The 27,181-nt window shown below is 40.9% G+C and overlaps 1 protein-coding gene across 1 annotated transcript in view; it reads right to left on the reverse strand.

Moving 5' to 3' along the window:
• The window catches only part of EFCC1 (EF-hand and coiled-coil domain containing 1), a 246,135-nt gene that overhangs the window by 23,546 nt on the left and 195,408 nt on the right, over positions 1-27,181 (reverse strand). The window contains exons 4-6 of the mRNA XM_082265482.1: positions 24,831-24,957; positions 20,701-20,863; positions 12,027-12,185 (exon numbers count right to left, since the gene is read on the reverse strand). Coding sequence (XP_082121608.1) covers positions 12,027-12,185; positions 20,701-20,863; positions 24,831-24,957 — 449 coding nt within the window. The remainder of the gene's footprint in view (positions 1-12,026; positions 12,186-20,700; positions 20,864-24,830; positions 24,958-27,181) is intronic.

Raw genomic sequence — 27,181 nt, forward strand, 5'->3', positions numbered from 1 at the left:
CTCCACCAACAATAAATTCCCCAGTAGCCAGGATCAATAATCCCTCCAGCAGCCAGCAACAAAGACCCCTCCCTCAATAGTACATTCCTCCCAGCAACGACTGACCCCCCAGCAACAATAGATCCCCCACAAGCAACAGAATAGACCCCCTTCCTTCACAAAAATAGATCCCATCCAGCAACAATAGATTCCCCAGGAGCCAGCATCAGTAGACCCTCCAGCAAACCCCAGCACCTCTTGCTATTACATACATTCAGTTCTGGAGGTGCCAGAAATGCATTACCCTGCATTCTGAAAAAAAAAAAAAAAAAAGCTGAAAAAAGCCCTGGTTTTACATATTATAAATTAAAGCTGAACGTCAGGAAACTTAAAAATCCTTCTTTGCAGTGGGGAAGCACCCACGCTGGAAGGTTTAACTGTTCTTTTATGTCTTGGGGACTTGGTAAAGCACTTTTACTTACAGACAGTGCCCTGGTTACAAACAAGATAGGTTTTGTAGGTTTGTTCTTAAGGTAGATTTGTGTGTAAGTTGGAACAGGTATTTTTACGTTTTTTGGATAGCATAGGGAAGGCCTAACACCTCTGTAATGTTTATTTTGCTGTCTGTACCCCTGTTCAGAAGATTTCACCTCACTTTGTCCCTGTGACAATTAGATTTTTGAAAATTTTGGGTTATTGTGGAAACAAGGATTGGTGATAAAGCTTCAGTGGAGACACCTTTTTCCCATGGTAACTCTTATATGAGTGAATTTCCCTTCCTAGGGGTAGATTTCCTCTTACTTCCTGTTGTCTCCGTGCATTAGTAAGTATGAGTCGCGTGTAATTCGGATGTTTGTAACTCAGGGACCGCCTGTACTCAACCCTCTGCTCCTGCAAGCTCGTCTGTGCTACTAGACCAGGACCTGCATGCTCTTCTTCCTAATGCCCCGGGGGTCAAAAATCCTCTAACGTCATGCAGACCAATGCTGGGACCAAAGTGCTCTTCACCATTATCACATCTCCTTCCAGAACAGATGGCATCCATCCACGCATCCCAAAAGAATTGACCGCCGTAATTTCAAAGCCTTTGTTTCTAATTTTTAGGGACTGGAATAGTTACACTGGATTGGCGTAGGGCCAATGTGGTGCAAATATTTAAAAAGGGATCAAAGCCTTTGCCAACTATAGACCTGTTAGTTTAATTTCTATAGTCGGCAAGACACTGGAGAGTTTAATAAAAGATCACATAGATGAGTTCTTGCTGTAAAAAAATATTTTAAGCAACAGACAGCATGGATTCATGAAAGACAGAAGTTGTCAAGCAAACCTGATTTCTTTTTTGAGGAGGTAAGTAACCTTGGACAGAGGGGTGGCTGTGGACGTAGTATACTTGGATTTTGCAAAAGCGTTTGACACAGTTCCCCACACACGAATATGAGTAAGCTAAAGTCTACAGGCTTGGAAAGATTGGTTTGTAATTGGATAGAAAATTGGCTAAAAGATAGAATTCAGAGAGTAGTGGTTAATGATTCTTACTCTGAATGGTGTAAGGTTATCAGTGGTGTACCCCAAAGTTCAGTGTTGGGACCCTTACTTTTTAAATTCTTTATAAATGATATAGGGTCTGGGATTAAAAGTACCATTTCAGTCTTTACAGATGACATCAAGCTTTGCAGTGGAATGAAAGAAAAAGGGGCATTTCATATGCCCCCCTTTTTCTCATGGGATAAGTGGCAGGTCAGAATATTTCCAGTCAGTTTTAGGCGGGAAGATAGCAGGTAGAATTTACCTCAGGGAACCTGCCTAGAGATATTGTAGTAAAGGGTGGAGTTTAGGCAGTCTGTCAGGTGATAGGTCAGTTAGTGAAGAAAGTGGGAAGGCACCTCAGGAATTTCTAGAACATTCCAATAGGTTATATAAGGAGCTGGCATTACCTGAGGGGCTCATTCACCTCACAGCACTCAACATTGGAGTTTCAGTGTGTAGCTTCAGTGGTTCTTTTTTTTTTTTTATTTTGAGGATGAGTCTGCTCCGCCAACTTTTTGAAAGGGCTGGAGAGGAAGGTGGAGAGGACTGGGTTAGGAGATGTTTAAATTTACCACGGGAATGTCAGCCTTTACCTGAACTGGACCCGGACACAGGATTTTCTCAGACTGCAGTTTTGAATCCTCTGACATCTCAGCTGTCGCTCCGGTTGCTGTAGAGAACTCTCCTGCACATTTGGACGTCACCTCCGGAGGTCAGGGAAAGAGGAAGCGAACCCCAAGACGGCGTCATTCGCCGGTGCGGCCATTGCCGGCTGGCGGTGCCGGGCGCGGCCCAGTTCGCAGGTGCGAGGAGCAGCAGGCGGTGGATGAAGACAGACCGGGCCCCAGCAGCGGTGGACGATTGGTGGAACGGCGGGAGAGCGCCTCACCTTCAGCGCAGCGGCCAGCCTGAGGAGGAGCAGCGGATGAGGAAGTGAACCGAGATGCAGAGAGCCGGATGGGAGGTCGCTCCATTCCGGTCATCGGGGCAGCGCCTACAGATGAAGGACATCCACTTCCAGGACAGGGTGAGTATGCTGCTATGCCTATCCTGTCAAACATTGTGGAGCTTTTAGCTGAACTGACTAAGGATGTTAGTGTTTACAGTCTAGGCAGGGCCCTGTGATCAGCGAAGCTTGGGCTCCATCTTGTGGTTTAACTAGTAACTGCAGTCAGTCTGAGCTGGTAGGTACAGCGCCTTCTTTTGAAGCTGGGCATCTTCTTTTATTAGGGCTCAGAATGTCCCGGAGACATGTCTGAAGGAGGCACTTCCTTGTGAAATGTCTCCTTTGGGATATCACCTACCGCTAGCGATAAAAGAGAAAATTTGGAGAGGAGAATTTATAGATATCCTGTCTCTTCTTCCTTCCTCAAAAGAGTTCATATTTAAAGCAGATAAAAAAGAAGATAAGGAGGAGGACAGAAGGAGGCCAGTGTTATAATCATTTAATAACTGGCTTCAATCTTTTTGCATATATGCTTCGGTTCTATGTGAGAAGTCTCCAGAGAAAAGCTCTGATTTATTTCAACATTTTTAAATAATTTTGGAGGCTTACAAAAATTTTGGTAGCAGTGCATGGTATGCTTATGATGAAGCTTTCAGACAGAAGCTGTCAATTCATAAGAGCCTGAGGTGGGGTGTAAAGGACATTGGCCTTTGGCTTAATTTATTCCTTCCACAGAAGCCTGCTTTTACAAAACAGCCAGTTTCCAACAGTAACAGCATTTCCTTTCGCAAAGGTGTATGCTTCAATTTCAATGAGGGACAGTGCAAATGGGCCACCGCGTGCAGATATAAGCATGAATGTGCGTTTTGCGCAGGAGCACATTCAGTGGTCAAATGTTTCAAAAAAATGGCCAGCACTAATCAACAACAATCTGTGGTTCCAAAAGGCACGATCCCCAGTGAGATTGGAAAGCATGCAACCATTCCTCAGAATTTTTCCAGACAGGGAGACAGCTCTAATGTTGTCTGAGGGTTTTAAGGATGGTTTTCTTTTTCCTTCTTTCCCAGGTTCTGGTTGTTTAGTTGTTGCTAATTTAAAATCAGTTGATAGGCATTTGGACATTGTTGTCAGTAAGTTGGTGAAGGAGATCAGGGAGGGCAGGATGTCTGGTCCTTTCAGTTCTCCCCTTTTATGGATTTCAGAATTTCACCGCTGGGTATTGTGCCCCAAAAAGAACCAGGATCGGTTAATTCACCATTTTTCTTACCCAAAAGGGGGATCCTTAAATGATCACATTTCTGAGGAATTTTCTTCAGTGCATTATGCGTCATTTGAGGATGCTATAGTAATTTTGTGAAGATTAGGGCACGGTGCCCTTTTGGCCAAGGCAGACATACAGTCGGCATTTTCGGCTTTTACCTATTCATTCTTCTTGCTTTCCTTCCCTGGTTTTTGTTTAAATGGTGAATTTTTCTTTGACCGCTGTCTGCCTATGGGATGTTCCATATCTTGCAGATACTTTGAGGCCTTTGCTTCTTTTTTGCAGTGGGTGGTTTGTTATGTTTCCGGTTCTGGGAATATGATACACTACCTAGATGATTTTTGTTTATGGGAAGGAAGGAGACGGATGAATGCAGGAAGTTTTTTGCATACTTTTGTTCAGATATGCGAGGTTTTTGGTGTCCCGCTAGCGTTGAAAAAACTGTAGGCCCCTCCACTTCCGTGGAATTTTTGGGGATAACAATAGACACCTGTGAAATGGAATTCCGGTTGCCACCAGCAAAGGTTCTTCGGTTAAGAACTTTGCTTATGGCAATAGTGAGAAAAAAGAAAGTTTGTTTAAGGGAAATGCAGTCTTTATTGGGCATGCTGGCATTCGCTTCTAGAGTGATGCCCATTGGCAAAGCATTTTCCAGACGCCTTTATAGATCAATTTTAGGTCTCAAATCACCTTTTTCCCATTTAGAAGTGACATCGGAGTTAAGGGAGGATTTGTTAGTCTGGGCCCAATTTTTAGTTCATTTTAATAGCAGGACCTTTTTCCAGGAGGAATTTGTTTTGGATAAAGACTTCCTACTGTTTACGGATGCAGCTGGATCAGCTGGATTTGCGGCAGTTTGGCGCACACATTGGTGCGCTGGGGTCTGGCCTCCTAGTTGGATAGAAAAAGGTTTGGTAAAAAAACATTGTATTGCTGGAACTCTTCCCAATCTTAGTAGCTTTAGAAATATGGGGGGAGGAGTTTAGGAACAAAAGGCTAATGGTTAGAACCGATAATAAAGGTGTTATGTACGCTCTAAATTGTCTGTCTTCTAAGTCTCCGCCCATTATTGTCCTTTTGCGTCATTTGAATGTATGGTTAAAAGCAACGCATGTGGCTGGCAAGGACAATGATGTGGCGGATGCATTGTCTCGTTTACAGATGCAGGAATTTTTTCGATTGCTTCCAGGAGCAGACCGAGAAGGGGGTTCCTTGCCCGCACACTTTGTGGATTCTGATATAAGTCATATTCCTGCTCAGATCAAAAATTTGGTTGACTTTTTTAAGTAATGTTGGAAAAGAGCGGGCTGCTTTTTCTGAAGGCTTGATTTTATTATTTTTAGATGGTCTGATGCAGGCACAATATTCTTGTGGTCACATACAAAACATATTGGCTGGTATATCTTTCTTTTTTAAATTGAATAACTTACCTTCATGTGCTTCATTTTTTCTGTTAAGCAGGCGGTGAAAGGATATAGAAAAACAACTTTTCAGAAGGATGGACGTTTGCCACTTACACCGCAAATTTTGGGCAATTTATGTGAGGTAGCGGCTAAGGTTTGCTATTCAGGATTTGAGGCACTCCTATTTAAGACGGCATTTTGTCTTGCATTTTTTGCTGCCTTGCGGATTTCGGAAATTGTTGGTCTTAAGCAGGATGGTGTACAAATCTCCCAAAGGGAGGCGAGAATTTTTCAGGGGGTTTCCAAAACGGATCAGCTGGGAAGAGGGGTTGGATTAGAATAAATGAGGTTCGGGATTGTTCATACTGTCCGCTTCAGTCTTTGGTTAATTACAGTAGTAGTAGGCCCCCAGGGGATTGGAGTGCATTTTTTGTTCATGCATCTGGTTTAGTTTTAACAAAATACCAGTTCGAGCAAGTTTTTAAGCTTTGCATTAGGGAGTTGGGTCTACAAGAGCACAGGTTTACTTCCCATTCATTTAGGATTGGGGCGGCGACTGAAGCCGCCAGAGTAGGCTTAGATAAAACAGTGATTCAAAAAATGGGGAGGTGGAAGTCGGACTGTTACAAATTGTATGTTCGACCCTAATTTTGTTTGTTCTTATTTTTCCTAGGTGGACAAAGAGTGGTTTGGATTGTCGGCCATTCTTTTATTTTTTGAGCGCAACAGTGGGCGAAACTGCGAGTATACACCAAGAATTTGGGCCTGGATCCTCAAGATTATCGGGTTTTCTGGTGCGGTAGGAGAGGAATGGTTTGGGATGATTTTTTGTTTGAAATTGGTAGGCTTTCCCAGTTTCTTCCCTCTCCAGATGTATTGGGAGTACATCTGGGGGGGAACGACATAGGACAGGTTAGGACTCTTGATTTGGTTTTCCAAATCAGGAATGACCTTTTTCAGTTTAGCTTGTCATCCCCACATATGGTTGTGGTCTTTTCGGAGATAGTGCAGAGGCTGCGGTGGTTTTCCTCGCCTTCTCTGCGCCCCTTTGAGAAGATAAGAAAGAGGATAAATAGGGCTTTAGTTAAGTTATTAGGAAGAATTGGGGTGCTGACTTATAGACATACAGAGTTGGAGAATGTTTCGGATGGTTTGTATAGGTTTGATGGAGTGCATTTGTCCAATATAGGATTGGACATCTTTAATAATGACTTGGGCTCATGTATTGAAATGGCCGCGGTGGTGGGTGGTGACAGAAGAGGTTAGTGCTTCCCTCTTCTGTCGGTTGGGAGTTTGTTTTGAAGAAAAATTGCTTTATTTATTGATGCAGCCTGAGCTCTAATGGCTGGGTTGTCTGGATTTTAATAAAAATTTTATTGATTATTTATTGAAGCTTAACCAGTAATAAACGGCCGCGGCCAATTTTTAAGCCAAGTCTTGAGTCCTTGTATTTTTTATAAATTAGAAGCATTTATATAAGTTTTTATTCTAGTTTTAAGGGTATATCAAAGATCCTGACTACTGTCCCATGAAAGAAAAAGGGGCATTTCATATGCCCCCCTTTTTCTCATGGGATAAGTGGCAGGTCAGAATATTTCCAGTCAGTTTTAGGCGGGAAGATAGCAGGTAGAATTTACCTCATGGAACCTGCCTAGAGATATTGTAGTAAAGGGTGGAGTTTAGGCAGTCTGTCAGGTGATAGGTCAGTTAGTGAGGAAAGTGGGAAGGCACCTCAGGAATTTCTAGAACATTCCAATAGGTTATATAAGGAGCTGGCATTACCTGAGGGGCTCATTCACGTCACAGCACTCAACATTGGAGTTTCCCAACCCCCCCTCCCCTTATGTCGCGGCTGTTTGTTATGTGGAAGGTCACTCTTGCAACTATGCAATGGTGGACAAGTCTGTTATTGAGTATGGGAGTTTGTTTTGAAGAAAAATTGCTTTATTTATTGATGCAGCCTGAGCTCTAATGGCTGGGTTGTCTGGATTTTAATAAAAATTTTATTGATTATTTATTGAAGCTTAACCAGTAATAAACGGCCGCGGCCAATTTTTAAGCCAAGTCTTGAGTCCTTGTATTTTTTATAAATTAGAAGCATTTATATAAGTTTTTATTCTAGTTTTAAGGGTATATCAAAGATCCTGACTACTGTCCCATAACTTCCTTACAGGATGTCTCCAACTTACAAGCCGACCTCAATGCACTGTTTCATTGGGCAACTATGTGGCAAATGAGGTTTAATGTTGATAAATGTAAAGTTATGCACTTGGGGGCTAAGAATATGCATGTATCATACATAGTAGGGGGAGTAGAACTGGGGGAATCCATAGCGGAGAAGGATCTGGCTGTTCTGGTAGATCCTAAGCTTAATAATAGCATGCAATGCCAAGCTGTGGTTTCCAAAGGAAGGGTGATCGGCCAGGTATGGTATGGTCCAAACTGGTCCAATATAACCATGTATAAAATATCTACTGTATACCTGGAATTCTTGTTTAAAGCGTCACTAAAAACAAAAATGATTTTTTTTTTAAATTTATGAATAGAGTGGGGAAGGATTAAAACACCTGTCAGTTTTTATTGTGGTCTGTACCCCTCTATATTTGCCCTGTTTACCATTATCATCGAAAGTAAAAAAAAAAAATCCCAAAATGGGGACACTAGTTCTGGTGACAACCAGGGATTCCCTTACTTTGGAGGGATTTCCTCTCACTTCCTATTTTGGTTATGGGACAGGAAGTGAGGGGAAATCTCCCCAATGGGACACAGATGTTAAAGAAAACAAAAAAACAAAACCTGAGAGCGGTTATAACTCTCCCTTTTTCTATTTCAAAATAAAAAAAGAAAAGGATTTGCCTTAGTGATTCTTTAATTTGGGTACTTGCAATGAATAGGCTAATTGTTGTGCTTATACTTGTCTAAAATAAAACAATGTTCAATTGTAATTATACATTTATTGTGTAAAAAAAAAAAAAAGATTTTTCCTTGGTTGTCTTAACCACTTGCCGACCGCCGCACGACTATTTACTGCGGCGGTCAGCCCCTAACAGGCAAAGCGCCATAGGGCTACGTCGCTAGCCTGTGAGGCTCTAGGGAGCGAGCGCAAGCCGCCGGAGGGGAGCGAGCGCGTGCCGCCAGAGGCGCGCTCCCGTTCGGTCACGGACCCCCCCGCGCGATCGTCCGTTACACCGGGAAAAAGGCAGGCTGCTAAGGTAAACAAAGCCGCCTGTCATTCTTCCCTGTGTAAGAATGGAGATCATACGGTTCTGCTATGTAGGACCATTGATCCCTGTTCTTACACCAGTAGCCACATCCAATCACAGTTAGAATCACGCCCCTAGGGACACACTTAACCCCTCCCTCTAAAAAAAGTTAACCCCTTCACTGCCAGTGTCATTTTTACAGTAACAGTGCATATGTATAGCACTGATTACTGTAGTAATGTCACTGGTAACCCCAAAAGTGTCAAAAATGTCAGTCAAGGGTCCGATCTGTGCGCCGCAATGTCGCAGTCCCGTAAAAAAAATTGCAGATCGCCGCCATTACTCGTTAAAAAAAAAAAACAACAAAAATCTTTCCCTTAGTTAGTAAACGCAATAACTTTTGCGCAAACCAATCAAAATACGCTTTTTGCGATTTTTTTTACCAAACATAGGTAGCATAAAACAAATTGGCCTAAAATGTTAAAAAATTTTGATTTTTACATTTTTTTGGGGAATTTCATATAAAAAAAATGTGAAAAATATTGTTATTTTTGCAAAATTTACGCTCTTTTTTTGTTTATAGCACATGATCAAAAAATCGCACAGGTGATCAAATACCACCAAAAGAAAGCTCTGTTTGTGGGAAAAAAAGGATGTCAAATTCGTTTAGGTACAGCGTCGCACGACCGCGCAATTGTCCGTTAAATTCACACAGTGCCGAATCGCAAAATAGGCCCTGGTCAGGAAGGGGGTAAAATCTTCCGGGGCTTAAGTGGTTAAGCTTGGGCTTACTATTGAAAATATATTTTAGCTTCTATAAATCTTCTTTACTGTTTGATATAGGAGTTTATATTTTAATTTGCTGAGGTCTGGACAATGCATCCACAAATCGCATCGCTGCAACTTGCTTGTTTTCTGATTTATACAAACAGCTACAAATAAGAAAATTATACACATTTATTATAGCAGGCTGCGCTTGTAGTTTGGTAAAAAAAAAAAAAAAAAAGATTGACTGCATCTTTACGAATGCTAACAAGACGGCATACAAACTGAAATATATAAACAGTTTAGTTTTCAGGACACAGTAAGTAAAATCTCATTTCCATTATGCTTTCTGATTTAGAATCGAACACAGATAAGCATTTTATTTATAACGTGTACAACAGTAAATGGGCTGCCATTGTTTTAGGATTCTCCATCCTAGCTCCTTGTCATTACCCAAGTTTAAAAGGAAAATATTTATTTCCATATTTACGGTTGCGAGTCATACATATAAATATTCATAACAAATATCTGAGAAAAGTCAGAGCAGAGGGAGGCGAGAGGCTTTGAAGAAATTTGAATAATTCTTGATGAGAGATGATGAAATCCATAAGACGCTAACAGCTCGCTGTCGAAGAAAGTCAAGGTCATAAAAGAAGAATTTTTAAAAACAGTTCTTTCATTACTGTACTACAGCTATGGTTTTACATTCAGTAATCTGCAGTGGTATGTTTGAAGTGTACGTTCAGCCAAAACTTTTTTTGTTTTGGAAAGAATTGGGTACAATTTGAACCACGGTTTTTACTGCTATCCAGGGTTCTGTTAGCGAGATATACCCTAATCAAACCTTGATGACAACAGTTTCGCTAGACAGGCAGGGCTCTTTCACATTTATACTCAGCTATGTAAATGCTGCATCTGTCCCCTTCTGCCTCTAGACTGGGAAAAGAGCAAGTAAAGACTGCTGATTATTCAGTGAGCAGAGAACCAATGACTGTCAGTCCTCAGCTCTTTGCTGTGCCCTTCCAGTGCTCACTGGAGCTCAGAGCTGTGGAGGGGAAGGAGCTGCTGGCTCAGTGTTCCAGTGACTTGCTGAAAGACTGAGCCAGCTACCGTCCCAGGCATCTTGGTGGATCTCTCCAGAGCCTGGACCGTCAGCAGACCTTATCCCACTGACGGCTTAAAACAAGTCACAGGAAAACAGGATTAGGTGCACTCCCGTGACCCACAGGAGAAGTATGGCCAAAGGAGGGTGGTATAGCAGCAGCTGGTAGGCATTCAGGAGGCAATCCCACCACCTCCTAAATGTTGCCTTTTTTATACCAAGAGGTTATCTGTATTAAAATACTGCAACTGTGAGTAAAATGTTTAAGCTAAGTGAAAATGTCCAAATTGGGCCCAATTAGCCATTTCCCAATTAGTCATGTGACTCATTAGTATCACAAGGTCTCAGGTGTGATTTAGGAGCAGGTGCGTTAAATTTCGGTGTTATCGCTCTCACTCATACTGGTCACTAGAAGTTCAACATGGCACCTCATGGCAAATAACTTTCTGAGGATCTGAAAAAAAAAAATTGTTGCTCTACATAAAGATGGCCTAGGCTATAAGAAAAAATTGCCAAGACCCTTAAACTGAGCTGCAGCATGGTGGCCAAGACCATAGAGCGGTTTAATAGGACAGGTTCCATTCAGAACAGGCTTCGCCATGGTTGACCAAAGAAGCTGAGTGCACGTGCTCAGCATCATATCCAGAGGTTGTCTTTGGGAAATAGTTGTATGAGTGCTGTTAGCATTGCTGCAGAGGTTGAAGGGGTGGGGGGTCAGCCTGTCAGTGCTCAGACTATACGCTGCACACTGCATCAAATTGGTCTGCATGGCTGTCATCCCAGAAGGAAGCCTCTTCTAAAGATGATGCACAAGAAAGCCTGCAAACAGTTTGCTGAAGACAAGCAGACTAAGGACATGAATTACTGGAGCCATGTCCTGTGGTCTGATGAAACCAAGATAAACTTATTTGGTTCAGATGGTGTCAAGCGTGTGTGGCAGCAACCAGGTGAGGAGTACAAAGACAAGTGTGCCTTGCCTACAGTTAAGCATGGTGGTGGGAGTGTCATGGTCTGGGGCTGCATGAGTGCTGCCGGCACTGGGGAGCTACAGTTCATTGAGGGAACGGAAGGTGGAGGAGCGCAAGGTCTCTAACATCCATCAGCTCTGTGATGTTATCATGGAGAAGTGGAAGAGGAATCCAGTGGCAACCTGTGAAGCTCCGGTGAATTCCATGCCCAAGAGGGTTAAGGCAGTGCTGGAAAATAATGGTGGCGACACAAAATTTTGACACTGTGGGCCCAATTTGGACATTTTCACTTAGGAGTGTACTCACTTTTGTTGCCAACGGTTTAGACATTAATGGCTGTGTGTTGAGTTATTTTGAGGGGAAAGCAAATTTACACTGTTATACAAACTGTACACTCACTACTTTACATTGTAGCAAAGTGTCATTTCTTCAGTGTTAACAAATGAAAAGATATAATAAAATATTTACAAAAATGTGAGGGGTGTACTCACTTTTGTGAGATACTGTATATCTTGTAAACTACAGTACACACCAAGTATGCTATAATTAATAGTATATCTGCAAGCTGTATTTTATTTTTCTACTAAAAGACCACATTTGGAGTTGATTTACTAAAGACAAATAGGCTGTTCACTTTGCAAGGGAAGATTCAATTTGCCAGTGAATTCTCCGCAGAGATTAGTGAATGCATGAAGCTCTGCTAATGTCCATCATCCAATCATGTGCAAGCAAAAATGCTGTTCTTTTTTTCCCCCTTGCATTTGACTGGGTATTGTTTAAAAAGTGAAATTTCACCACAATCATCAAACTCTGGGCAAAATTCCTTGCAAAGAAAATAGTCAGTAAATTAATCCCATTGAGTTGTCTCTTACCAGGTCACGTAGCTGCTGAAGGAGCTGTAGAACATCAAGAAGCTTCTCCTCAATCAGTGATAGCCGAACTCGCTCTGTTTCCAGCATCTGAAGATCTATTCTTATCAACTCATTTTCCTCAGCTTTCCTTTCCAGCTCTTCAATGAATGGCGCCTTCATCTAGAAAAAGTTAATATATTAATAACCAGGTATATACATATTTCTTGGGAAATACAACCTGTTGAGTTAGTCAACCCCAAAAGGAGACGTGCAAGATGTGTTGTACAGCTTCTTCAAAGAGAAGAGAAGGTTACACACAGCAGAAGTGAGGCTTCAGGTCGAAGTATTTTCCAGCTTAAACTTTGACATTGAGACACAGATAATGGTAAATACACAAAGACGAGGTGGACTACTGCATGTGCCAGCAATCGAAACAAATTTATTGAAACAAACAGAAGGCGCACCGGCCTAGTGCATTATCCTAAAAAGCGATATATTGCTTTTGATGGAATTTGATGGACTTCACTATGGGAGCTTTTTTATTCATTTATTTTTGAGTCCATATGGGATCCAATGCCTGCTGTCAACTAGGGATGATCGAACGGTTCGGGTCGACCATCGGTTCGACCCGAGCATTGGCTGTTCGAGGTTCGGCCGAATTTAGAACTTTTGCCCAAAAAGTTCGGAATTTGGCAACCAGAACCGACCAAAATGCAATGGGACAGGAAATGGGCTTTAAAAGCCAGTGATTGGACCAGAACCATTAGTAAAAGCCAATTGAGGGGGCAGGAGAATGCTAGGAATGTGATTGGAGTGACAAGGGGGTCCCTAGACCAATCATTAGTGAATACGCCCCCCAGTATATAAGATAGCCCCGGCAAATTCCTAGCATTGTAATACAGGGACATGGAAGAGAATGGAAGCAGTTCTGTTAAATTGGCTTCAAAAGTGTCATTTAGCACGTATTAGTGTGAGGGATATCTAGTGTAGTTAGAGTGCTCCTTTACACTTTAGTTAGATGCAAAAATTTAGTTTCTGTAGGGAAAGTGTTAAGTGCCAGGGTGACCGTAGTGTAGTGTAGGGTGAACTGACACTGACTGCTATGGCAGGGTGACCAAACCCTTCCATGTCAGGGTGACCGCTATAGAGAAAAGCTAGTTTCTCTGAAGTCAATTTCGCTGCAGGAATATGGCTTCTCACCCGTCAGCTTGCTTTTTGGCTGCAGGCGTCTATAGGGATATTTTGAGCACATGTTTTGAGTCAGGCATGACATCTGAACATGTGTATAGGGGGTATATATACACACCCATGTATGTATATATACACCTAGACATATATAGGTGTGAAAGGAGCAGAAAACACTACTTGCGCTAATGAAATAATTAACACCAATATGGTTACGCTCCTATCACACCTATATATGTCTAAGTGTAAAATACATATAAGTATGTGTGTATATATACCACTATACACAAGTTCAGATGTTTTGCCTGCCTCCAAAGAACCCAAAAAAATGCCCAAAAAAACGCTAGCGTAAAAAAAAAAAAAAAAAACGCCCAGGTGTGTTGTTGCAGGCATTTTTTTGGGGGTTTTGGAGGCAGGCAAAACATCTGAACTTTTGTATAGTGGTATATATACACACATACTTATATGTATTTTTACACTTAGACATATATAGGTGTTATAGGAGCAGAGCCATATTAATGTTAATTATTTAATTAGCGCAAGCATATATTTCTGCTACTATCACACCTATATATGTCTAGGTGTATATATACATATAAGTATGTGTGTATATATATATATATATATCCGTATACAGAAGTTCAGATGTTTTGCCTGCCTCCAAAGAACCCAAAAAAATGCCCAAAAAACGCTAGCGCCAAAAAAAAAAACGCCCAGGTGTGTTGTTGCAGGCTTTTGGGGGTTTTTGGAGGCAGGCAAAACATCTGAACTTGTGTATACGGGTATATATACACACATACTTATATGTATATATACACCTAGACATATATAGGTGTGATAGTAGCAGAAATATATGCTTGCGCTAATTAAATAATTAACATTAATATGGCTCTGCTCCTATAACACCTATATATGTCTAAGTGTAAAAATACATATAAGTATGTGTGTATATATACCACTATACACAAGTTCAGATGTTTTGCCTGCCTCCAAAAACCCCCAAAAAATGCCTGCAACAACACACCTGGGCGTTTTTTTTTTTACGCTAGCGTTTTTTTGGGCATTTTTTTGGGTTCTTTGGAGGCAGGCAAAACATCTGAACTTGTGTATAGTGGTATATATACACACATACTTATATGTATTTTACACTTAGACATATATAGGTGTTATAGGAGCGGAGCCATATTGGTGTAAATGATTTAATTAGCGCAAGCATATATTTCTGCTACTATCACACCTATATATGTCTAGGTGTATATATACATATAAATATGTGTGTATATATACCCATATACTCAAGTTCAGATGTTTTGCCTGCCTGAAAAGACCCCAAAAAATGCCCAAAAAAACGCCTGCTACTAAACCGGCAAGGTGTGAAAAGAGAGAAGCCACTAACCTGTTCTATAAGTGACAAAAAACAAACAATCTTTTTTTTTATGGTTCTGGACATGCTACAGAGCTGAAACTTCACAGGTACACCTTTTAGACCCCCCAGATACTAAATCCAAAGACATTTTTTTTTTTTTTTTTTCAATAATTGGCTCTCTATCAAAAATGACAATTTTTAAGAACTTTTTTTGTGTGATTAATAGTCCCTGGGGTATGACCCAGAACCCTAGGTACTTTTTAGGGGCATTTGTTGGGTTTTAGGGCTTCAAAATGGTGTTTTTTGATTACCGAAGTTCGGGTCCCATTGATTTTAATGGGGTTCTGAAATCCGGGCCGAACTTTCGGGAAGTTCGGATGTTCTGGCCGAACCAAACTTTTGAAAAGTTCGATCATCCCTACTGTCAACACTTCATTGTGTAATATCCACCTGCCTGTTTGAGCTCATTTGACCATAATACTTATGATTTGGTAAGAGGTGTGTGTTGGGGAGTATTGGTGGTGGCGATCCTTATTCTGATCTTCGATTGCACTGCACTGTTTACTGAAGATTTGACATATCACCATATTGGACTTTTTTGCACAATCTTTGCACTATTGGTTTGCCTTGACTTCAGAATTATTTGTTATTCAATGTTCATATGTTGTTGCTTGGGACAAGGAGGGTACCCCCAATTGTTTGGGACTGTAAATGCCACTAAACACTGAAAGAAGTGTACAACAGAGTAATAAAAAGATCAAACTTTATTCATACAAAAAGGAAAAAATAAGATAAATATACAGCCGATGCATATTCCAAACAGTTACAACTGGGTATACATCACAAATTAAAATTGCATGCAAGAACAGACCATCCTCAGCATAGAAGACTCCTAGGTACAGCTGGTGAAGAGAACCGGACAGGACCCTACGCGTTTCGGGTATAATACCCTTCTTCAGGGGTCAACCAAAGTTCAAAACACAAATTGTGCCGATGGGAGTCCTCATTTAAAGAGAGATGGGCTGTAAGTTAAAACGGTAGGTGTACCGAGAGGGAGGAATGCCAGGTTTCCAATACACATAGTTCACTGGGTAAGGTAGTAAGAAAATGAAAGATGGCGTCCGCACAGGGTGCCCATGAGCACCACAGTGATCCACAATTGGTCCAAAGGGGTCCTTACATAGGAGTATAGGCCGGTATTGGGTGCCTAAGGTAAATAGGTCTGTTATAGATGAGTATTTGCATGGCTAGAGGTCATACGGAGTAAGGTAGGAATATCAGTCCAATATATGGAGTATTTCAAAGGTGGAGGTCTGTAACCTCGTACTGGAGATGGCGGCCTCTGTGCGGATGCCATCTTTCATCTTCTTACTACCTTACCCAGTGAACTATGTGTATCGGAAACCTGGCATTCCTCCCTCTCGGTACAATTACCATTTTAACGTACAGCCCATCTCTCTTTATATGAGAACTCCCCTCGGCACAATTTGTGTTTTGAACTTTGGTTGACCCCTGAAGTAGGGTATTATACCCGAAACGCGTAGGATCCTGTCCGGTTCTCTTCACCAGCTGTACCTTCTATGCTGAGGATGGTCTGTTCTTGCATGCAATTTTAATTTGTGATGTATACCCAGTTGTAACTGTTTGGAATATGCATCTGCTGTATATTTATCTTATTTTTTCCTTTTTGTATAAATAAAGTTTGATCTTTTTATTACTCTGTTGTACACTTCTTTCAGTGTTTAGTGCCATTTACAGTCCCAAACAATTGGGGGTACCCTCCTTGTCTCTATCTACCGGGATGATGGCCACTAACGCTGGGTACTAGGTGATATGATTTAATATTCTCATATGTTGTTGCTTTGATCTTTTTTAGCGCAATTCAGCTCACCTTAGCACCGCTTTGTTTTGTACCAATTATTGTTGGACTGGTATCACAGTTTTTTCTAGTGGCTGTTCTTCTATTTTATTTCTTCTGAGCTTGGATATTTTACTTTATTTTGATATGTCCATATATTAATTAAACTAGCTTGTCCCTAGGGAAAAGCAACTTCTTATTTCAGGTCACAGTGTTCAACGCATGCCTCGCTATTTCCTCTGTACCGTATCACAAATATGGAATTGCTAATGTGATGAAACATCTCTTCCAGCATCATGGCGAGCTCTATGTTAATTGCTCTTGCTGTTTGTGTCTGTTCCAGATCTTATTACTGTTTAGTTCTCCCCTGCACCAGCATTAGGCAGAGAGTTCCAGGGATTGTGGAATATTACGTTTTTTTCACAGGAAATGTCAGTTCTCACACTACAGACAGAGATCATGCACTAACCTGTTCATGTTTGATCACTAACAGAAACTTCTGACACAGAAATGGCAAGATTTATTTCGCAATAGGCTGCAGGTACAGGGCAACAAATAACACCATGAAACTACATGATCAATGCACACCTTATTCAGGTGAAAAACTCAAGGTGCAGGTTAGAAGCTTTTTAATGCTTTTTCCTCTTTTTGGTAAACACAACACACAGATCTGTCTAGATTTCTCCCTGCTATCAGTTACCGTTCAGAACTGAAAGCAAGAAGAGACCCAGCCAAATGATCTTTGAGTAAATGCAGCACACATACACTTGCATACACTTGTTAGGCACATAGTTGACCCCTTGCTTGTCCTCCTAATCACTTCTGTCATCCAGCTAGTGTCATTACTACAGTGTTCAGTATCACTGATCACTGTATTAGTGTCACAAGTAACATCAGTGTCAGTAAGTCAGTTAGTGTCCCTCCCAGCCAGTGTCAGTTAGCTCCAGTTTTCCTGCCACAGTAAAGGTCGCTGATCACCGCCATCACTAGTCTAGTATCTGTATGGATCAGTATCTTGATCACGAATAAGAACTATACTGGTGTCCCCAATGGTATAGTGTCCCCAAAAATGCAATGTTAGCAGATCAGCCCTAAACACTGTAGCCTAAATTTATGAAGAAATTTGATTTTATTGGATATGTTTCATAACAGAAAGTAGAAATATTGTTTTTCAAAATGTTCGGTATTTTTTTGCTTATATAATAAAAAAAAAAAAAAAAACCCAGTGGTGATCAAATACCACCAAAAGAAAGCTCTATTTGTGTGAAAAAAGTGATATAAATGTAGATTGCATACAGTATTGCATGACGAGCAACTGGCAGTTAAAGTAATGCAGTGCTGAATTGCAAAAAATGTCCTGGTCATAAAGGGGGTAAACCTTCTGGAGGGCAAGTGATTTAAGTATATTGTTTGGATAGGGACCCCTACCATTGGTTTTTTTTTTTTTTTGGGTTTGCTTTTTAGCTGCCAGTGTTCTGTTAGGGAAGACTCCCTTCACTTCTTGTCCCAGAGAAGTAAAATAAATTAGTAGAAATCTCTCCAAAGTGAGGGGTATTTACCTGCTAGACAGTTGTATTAGGAACAGGTGCTTTCATTGATAGAGTTACCCTCAACTTTTGTTCTGTTGACAACTCTAAAATTATAGATTTTCTATCTCGGTGACAATGATCCAAAGGAAGAACCCAGTAATAAAAACTTAATGGAGGGTCTAACCCCTTACTACTCTCTACAAAACAAAAATAGAAAATGTACCTATGTATACACTTTTAAAAATAAAGACATCTCATCCCCTCATTGGTTTAATACCTTGTTCTATTGCTTGTAATTATAAGGAATCCATCTTTGACCACTTTACGACCGCCTGCCGCAGATGTACTGCGGCAGGCAGCCACTCCTGGGTGAATCGCCGAACATGTATGGCGCTCGCTTTCGGGAGTCTAGGGGGCGAGCGCATGCCGCAGGCAGGGTCATCAGTGGGGAAGCTGATGCCTGTGTCAGATGGCTCCAATTGCCGCCTAACACCCGCGATCGTTCCCCGCTGAGAGAGAAGGTCTTCTCCCTGGCATGATCATAGAGATCATGTGATCCTGCTACATAGGATCACATGTCTCTATGGTCGTTTCAGAATCCACACCCCCCCCCCCCCCACAGTTAGAATCACTCCCCTAGGCTCACATTTAACCCCTTGATCACCCACAGGGTTAACCCCTTCCCTGCCAGTGTCATTATTACAGTAACAGTGCATATTTTTAGCACTGATTACTGTAGTAATGTCATTGGTACCCCCCAAAAGTGTCAAAAATGTCAGTTAGGGGTCCAATCTGTCTGCCGCAATGTCGCAGTCCCACAAAAAAAATCACACATCGCCGCCATTCAGGGCCGCTGATAGGGGGGACCACCAGCCCACTTGTAGGGGGCCCGAGCACACAGGGGGGCCCACACAGAGAGGGGGATTAGTGATGGATAACACATACAGAAATCTTCCTCCAGCACCTGAATCTGATCTGTTCCTCTCCCTGCTATCAGCTTATATCTGTTGAGAAAGAGACAGTTGTCCCTCACTAATCCCCATCCCTTGTGTGGGCCCCCCTCCCAGGACTAAGTGCCCATTCACACTACCGCGACTTGTCAGGCGACTCGTCAGCCTGACATGTCGCGGTCCATGCAGTGCTACGGGAACCGTTCTAATAGGAGCGACTCAAGTCGCTCCGACTTAGAAAATAGTTCCTGTACTACTTCGGGGCGACATCGGAGCGACTTGCATTGACATTCATTATATGAAGTCCGTGCAAGTCGCGCCAAAGTTGCAGTGCACACGACTTCACAGGTCGCCCCCGAAGTCGTGCCACGGTAGTGTGAACCGGCACTTACTGTATCTCTGCTCAGGAGTTTATTTGTAAATTGTAACTTTGTTTCTCTCTCTCTGTCTCTCTGATCACTGAGCTCCAACTTGCCCAGCCTGTATATTTTTCTCATCTCATCTTTTTTATTTAACATCGTTTTTTTTTTAGATTTAGCAGGAATTATGCGAGTTATGGTATATTTGTGTCTGCTAATAGTGCTTTTGTTGTAATTTTAGCTAAATATATCTTAAATATTTTCTTGGGGGGGCCCTGCCAGGTAGTCTGTACGGGGGGCCCGCAATTTCTAACAGCAGCCCTGCCGCCATTACTAGTAAAAAAAAAACAATAAAAATGACATAAATCTTTCCCGAAATTAGTAGATGCGATAACTTTTGCACAAACCAATCAAAACACACTTTTTGCGATTTTTTTTACCAAAAATATGTAGCAGAAAACAAATTGGCCAAAAATGTTAAAAAAAATGTTATTTTTAAATTTTTTTTTTGGGTAATGTCATATAGCAGAATATGAAAAATATTGTTTTTTTTTTTTCAAAATTGTCACTCTTTTTTTGTTTATAGCGCAAAAGAAAAAAAAATCGCACAGGTGATCAAATACCACCAAAAGAAAGCTCTATTTGTGAGGAAAAAAAGGATGTACATTTAGTTTGGGTACAGCGTCGCACGTCCGCTCGATTGTCCGTTAAATAGGGCCTAGTCAACACCTAGATGGGAAACGTTTAAACATTCTATATGTTCCTAATCATTCCTCATTTACTATAAAGAGGCTAGGTAAAAGGTACAGTGATGAAAATAATTATTTGATCCCCTGCAGATTTTGGAAGTTTGTCCACTTACAAAGTCCCAAAACATGCCGCCAAGATAACAAAGGAGTGGATCAAGAAGAAACACATTAAGGTCTCCAGACATTAATTCTATAAAAGAAAAATGTATGGGGGGGAGCTGAAACTTCGAGTTTCGAGTCAAGCAACAGCCAAGAAACCTTAATTATTTAGAGAAGATCTGTAAAGAAGAGTGGACCAAAATCCCTCCTGAGATGTGTGCAAACCTGGTCACTAACTACAAGAAAGGTCTTACCTCTGTGCTTGTCAACAAGGGTTTCTCCACCAAGTACTAAGTCATGTTCTGCTTGGGGATCAAATACTTATTTTACTCACTGAACTGCAACTCAATTTGTAACATTTGTATCCTGTTTTTTTTCTGAATTTTTAAAATACACCTATGATAAAAATTATATACCCTTCTTTTTTTTGTAAGTGGGCAAACTTACAAAATCTGCAGAGGATCCAATAATTATTTTACCCTACTCATGGTAGGTGCTTTTCTAGAAACAAGCTGTATTCCTGTTTTTAATATATCAAATAATGGTGACCTCTCCTATCACCTGAAAAAAGAATCACTCCTGATCCTGACTATTCCTTACCTCTTCCATTAGAGCCTCCAGGTCTTTTTTTTCTTGTTCCTTAACTGCCAGCTCTTCTGTCATTTTGGCAACCTTCTTGACCCATAAGACAAGCATATTCTTGTAATTAATGCCATCAGACCTGATATCACACAGGAACTTTCGTATTCTTCTGTCTTCACACCTAGCAAAATGAATTCACAAGTCAATGTACCCTTCAGATGTACTCTCCACCTCATTATTAATGTTAAGTCTGCTAAAAAAAAAATTAGAACATTTTGAGTATTCAGAAGTGCAAATGCAGTTTAGTTCTGCAATAACTCTTTGACTTGTTTGGTATGGCATGGCCTAAATCTGATAAAGGCCTAAGGACTCTGTTTCCATCCCAAAATGACAGTAATGGGTGTCTGGGTATTTTATTTTGCTACTGGTGGATGAGGGATAAACAGAAGGTGAGTATGGGCATGTTTACACTTGAGTTGCCCTTAAAAAGCATTCCACCATGGATCACTTTTCAGAGGGCTATTGACGGGTGGCTGGGAGGTGATTTGTTGCCTTTTCGCAGCTTATTTTAACCCTGCAAAGCAAAAACACAGGGGGAAATTTACTAAAAGTGGATCACTCAGAATGTGGTGCAGCTGTGAATGGTAGCCAATCAGCTTCCAACGTCAGCTTTTTTAGTTAAGCTTTGGCAATAAAACTTAAAAGCTAATTGGTTTCTCTGCAGAGCTACACTGGATTTTGCACACTCCAGTTTTAGTAAATTCCCCCCCAGAGTGCCACAAACATGTGCAATGCAAGTGTTTGTGAGGAAGCCCTGTTCACTTGAATGGGTCATATGTAGCAGTGGTACTGCTTGTTGAATGTGACATGAAGTATAATCTTTACAGCGGTACGTGTACCCATTACAGAGATTCACCCTATTTGTCCTGGTGACCGTTAGCACCAAAATTAAAGTGAAAGGAAATCTTAAAATTTTTTGAGGTCACCAAAACAGGAATATAGGGGAAATCTTCCAACAGAGCACTAGTTCTGGTGATCCTGATGACTACCAGCGATTTCCCCTCACTTTGGAAGAATTATCTCTCACTTCTTGTTGGGGGGAAAGGAAGTGAAGGAAAATCTCCTTAATGGGACCCAGGTGACCAAAAAAAATTGACAAGGTTTATACGCCTTTTTATTATCAGTCAACTGTGTTTACTCTTTTTAAATTATAATGACAACAGAAACAACCCAAATGACCTTGATCAAAAGTTTAAATACCCCCGTTCTTAATACCGTGTATTGCCCACTTTAACATCAATGACAGCTTGAAGTATTTTGTGGTATTTGTGGATGAGGCTCTTTATCTTCTCAGATGGTAAAGCTGCCCATTCTTCCTGGCAAAAAGCCTCCAGTTCCTGTAAATTCTTGGGCTGTCTTGCATGAACTGCACATTTGAGATCTCCCCAGAGTGGCTCAATGATTTTGAGGTCAAGAGACTGAGATGGCCACTCCAGGACCTTCACTTTATTCTGCTGTAGCCAAAGACAGGTCGACTTGGCCTTGTGTTTTGGATCATTGTCATGTTGGAATGTCCAAGTACGTCCCATGCGCAGCTTCCAGGCTCATGAATGCAAATTTTCCTCCAGTACTTTTTGATAAAATACTGCATTCATCTTGCTATCAATTCTGACCAAATTTCCTGTGCCTTTTTAGCTCACACATCCCCAAAACATCAGCAATCCTCCTCCGTGTTTCACAGTAGGAATGGTGTGCCTTTCATCATAGGCCTTGTTGACTCCTCTCCAAATGTAGCGTTTATGGTTGAGGCCAAAAAGCTCAATTTTGGTCTCATCACTCCAAATGACTTTGTGCCAGAAGGTTTGAGGCTTGTCTCTGTGCTGTTAGGCGTTTTGTAAGCGGGATACTTTGTGGCATTTGCGTAGTAATGGCTTTCTTCTGGCGACTCAACCATGCAGCCCATCTTTCTTCAAGTGCCCCCTTATTGTGCATCTTGAAACAGCCACACCCCATGTTTTCAGAGAGTCCTGTATTTCACCTGAAGTTATTTGTGGGCTTTTCTTTGAATCCCAAACAATTTTCCTGGCAGTTGTGGCTGAAATTTTAGTTGATCTGCCTGACCGTGGCTTGGTTTTAACAGAACCCCTCATTTTCCACTTCTTGATTAGAGTTTGATCACTGCTGATTGGCATTCTCAATTCCTTGGATATCTTGTATACCTAAACTTTTGATCAGGGTCATTTGGGTAGTTTCTGTTGTCATTATGATTTAAAAAGAGTAAACACAGTTGATTGATAATAAATGGCTTCAGCCAAACACTATCCATGAAAGAAAAGCTTTTGTTTTATCATTCATATTCTCAGAAAAAATGGCCAAGAAACCATAAATTCTGCCAGGGTATGTAAACTCATGAGCACAACTGTATGTAGTTAATTTTAGGCTGGTTCTCAGGAATCAGACAAAATTAGCAGTATACAGTATGCCTGCTTAACTTCAGGGCATATTCATCTGCTTTTAATTTCCATTCATCTGCTCCTAATCCAAATCAAATCAATATTTTGTGTGACCATCCTTTTCCCTTTAATACAGCATTAGGTCTTCTAGGTACACTTGCACACAGTGTTTGGAGGAACTCGGCAGGTAGGTTGTTCTAAACATCTTGGAGAACTAACCACAGATCTTCTGTGGATGTAGGCTGCCTCAAATCCTTCTGTCTCTTCATTTAATTCCAAACAGACTCAACGATGTTAAAATCAGGCCTCTGTGGGGGCCAAACGATCACTTCCAGGACTCCTTGTTCTTTACACTGAAGATAGTTCTTCATGACACTGACTGTATGTTTGCGGTCATTGTCCTGCTGCAGAATATATTTGGGACCAATCACACATCTCCCTGATGATATGGCATGATAGAAAAATATCAGCCTGTATTTCTCAGCATTTAGGACACCACTGATCCTTACCAAATGTCCAACTCATTTTGCAGAAATGCAGTCCCATACTTGCAAGGAACCACCACCATGCTTCACTGTTGCCTGCAGGCACTCATTATTGTATCGCTCTCAAGACCTTTGCTAACTAGATGACTTCTGCTACAGTAAAATATTTCAGGTTTTGACTCATCAGTCCAGAGCACGTGCTGTCATTTTTCTACACTCCAGTCTCTATGTTTTAGTGCATAGTTGAGTCGCATGGCCTTGTTTCCACGTCAAAAGGTATGGCTTTTTGGCAGCAATTCTACCATTAAGACCACATCTGGCCAGACGTCTCCAGACAGTAGATGGAAGTACTTGGGTCTAACTACCTTATGTGCTCAGTCTTACCATGGTGTATGACCTGTGACATGAAATTGTCTTCTATAACACAGCTGTTTCTGTTTAAGGTAATAACTGTGTGTCAACCTACATATGAAATTGATGCTCATTAGCACCTTTTTGGTATAATTGGTTAATAATACACCTGACTCTAAAGCTGGCCATAACACTAGCCGAAAAATTGTTCGAATATCTGTCATTTGGTCCATTCTTTCGTTTTTTGTCCAGTTATTGGGCACAAATAGAAAATCGGTTTTAACTTTTCAGAGCCATAAAAATCGAAGTAACAGTTTGGAAAATTTGATAAATACAATAAATTAAAAGGTTAATGTGTTTCTCGCCCGAAACTGTTTGCACTAGGCATATGTGACAAAATGAAGGAAAAACTTAATTTATGTCCATTGAAAGATTTACATGATGGCACGATCGTCTGCTCTCATGGCCGAGTGTTCGTTTTTCAAAAATTAGTTAGAACGATTTGTGTAAAATTGATGCTGGCTTAAAGCCAAAGGGTAATCACACCAAATATTGATTTGATTTTGATTTTTCTTCTGTTTGCTCACTTTGCATTTTGTTAAATTGAGAAAAATAAACAATTATAAAATCTTTTTGAACGCATTCTTACTTTACAGCATCTCTTCACACGTGCCTAAAACTTTTTTACATTATTGTATGTCCCAGGGTGGGACTTCACAAGAAAAGCAAATTTAAATACATAATTTTATTTCCTGTAAACTATGAAAATGATATTACTGCTGTAAAAAACAAAAAGGGTAATTAAGCATCTTTTTATTTTTCAATGGTGACTGTGTGTCTAAACTCTGAGCATACTCACCCACTTGCGCAGCATGAGACATTGGACAGAATCTGTCGTACTTCTGCTGCTGTTTCCCCCATCCACCTGTCCTCCTCTTCATCAGATGCAGCTTGCCCTTCTACTGAGCGAAACAACTGATCATCTACTAGAAAATAGAAAAACAGAGGTTCTAAGACATGTTTCAGCTCTTTTTAAAAATATATATATATATAGAATAGAAGGTCCCTGCATGGATGGCTGCCTTCTGTACTCAGTCTGCAGTTTTAATACTTTTCGATGACAAGCTAGATAAGGTCAAGTTTGCTTATAACCATTACAACTTTTGATGGATTGGTTACCATAAAATGCTCTTCATTTGGTAGTTCATATAATTTCTAGAGATCACTAAGGACATGGCTGACAAAGAGAAGTAAATATTACTAAAACGTTTTTTCCACTGCAAAATATATAGTTCCAAATCCCCTAATGGACTGAGGGTTTTACATACTTACCATTTGTCCACAAGCAATAATATAAACGCATCTGTGTTGTTATAAAAGGTTTAAACATGACAATAATATCCCTAATGGCAAATGCCATTAAATTCTGAATATGAAAAATACAGTGATCATTTGATAGACAGTATATAATGGCATTTTCCCCACAATGTAAAATGATATCTGCTATAATAATTATAAAACAAATAATTATGATTTAGTGTACTCCTTAAAATATAAATAATATACCAAATCCCTATAGAATTGTCACAAAAGTGTTAAGTTGGATGTTTAGGGTATCAATTACTGGATTTTTTAATCAAGTATGCCCATTAAAAAGATGTTTGTCAAAGGACAATCAACACCCTTAAAGTGGTTGTAAAGCCACTTGTAATGTTACTTTAATCCGCTCTCTAAGAGCCCATTCACATTAGCGCGACTTGTCATGCGACTTGTCAGCCTGACAAGTCGCGGTATGTCGCGGTCCATTGAGTAGTACAGGACCCGTTCCAATAGGAGCGACACAAGTCGCTCCGACTTAGAAAAAGGGTCCTGTACTACTTTGGGGCGACCTCGGAGCGACTTGCATAGACTTCCATTATGTGAAGTCTCTGCAAGTCGCGCCGAAGTCGCGGTGCACGCGACTTCACAGGTCGCCCCCCAAAGTCGTGTCGCGCTAGTCTGAATGGGCTCTTAGGTAACAATATCTGCCCCAATGTATGTCTTTTATTAACCACTTCTCTAATCGGAAGGATTTACCTCTTAATGACCTCTTAATGACCAGGCCATTTTTTGCGATACGGCACTGCATTACCTTAACTGCGTGCAACGCTGTACCCTAATAATTGATGTCCTTTTTTTCCCCACAAATAGAGCTTTCTTTTGGTGGTGTTTGAGTACCTGTGCGATTTTTATTTTTTTGCGCTATAAACAAAAAAAATCGACAATTCTGAAAAAAAAAAACATTTTTTACATTTACTATATAACATTCAATAAAAAATGTTTTCATCATTTTAGGCCAATTTGTATTCGGCTACATATTTTTGATAAAAAAAAAATCCCAATTAGTGTATATTGATTGCTTTGCGCAAAAATTATAACGTCTACAAACTAGGGGAAAGATGTATGTCATTTTTATTTATTTATTTTTTACTAGTAATGGCAGTGATTAGCGATTTTTAGCTTGACTGCGACATTGCGGTGGACAGATCGGACACCTAACTGACACTTTTGAGGGGACCAGTGACATATTCAGCGCTAAAAATATACACTGTTACTGTACTGACACTGGCAGGGAAGGATTTAACACCAGGGGGGGATAAAAGGGTGAAATGTGTCCCTAGGGGTTGCTTTTTTCTAACTGTGGGGGGGCTTGCTGCATGAACACATAGGCCTGTGTTCCTAAATAGGAGGAACACAGAATCCCTGTGTCCATAACTGACAGAACAACGGTCTGCCGTGTTTACAACGGCAGACCGCCGTTCTGTCTTCACGGGGAGCCGCCGGACCCGCTGATTAGCTCCCCGTGGCAAATGGGCAGGTGCGCTAGCGGTCCCGCGCAGTGCCATGCAGGTACATAATTTTTTCGGACAGAGCCGACCTGCCGCAGTAAAACTATGGTGGATGGTCAGCAAGAGGTTAAAAAAAGCCGATATCTACGTGATCGTCCGCCTCTCTCCTCTCCCCATCTGACATCAGCCGGGAGTAAAGAGGGGGCCGGTCACGTGAGCGTCAGAAGGTGCTCTAAAATACAGTAGATATTGTTTTTTTTTTTTTTTAAAAAGGCCATACAGTGGGGCAGATATTGTTACCTAACAGAGTGGATTGTAGGGACATTACACTGTTATGAAAGCAGTAGGAAGGGAGGATTGGGGATTAGACCGGGCTGACAGA

The sequence above is a fragment of the Pelophylax lessonae genome, assembly GCF_965119305.1.
Source record: "Pelophylax lessonae genome assembly, chromosome: 8".
In the NCBI taxonomy this organism is placed as follows: Eukaryota; Metazoa; Chordata; class Amphibia; order Anura; family Ranidae; genus Pelophylax; species Pelophylax lessonae.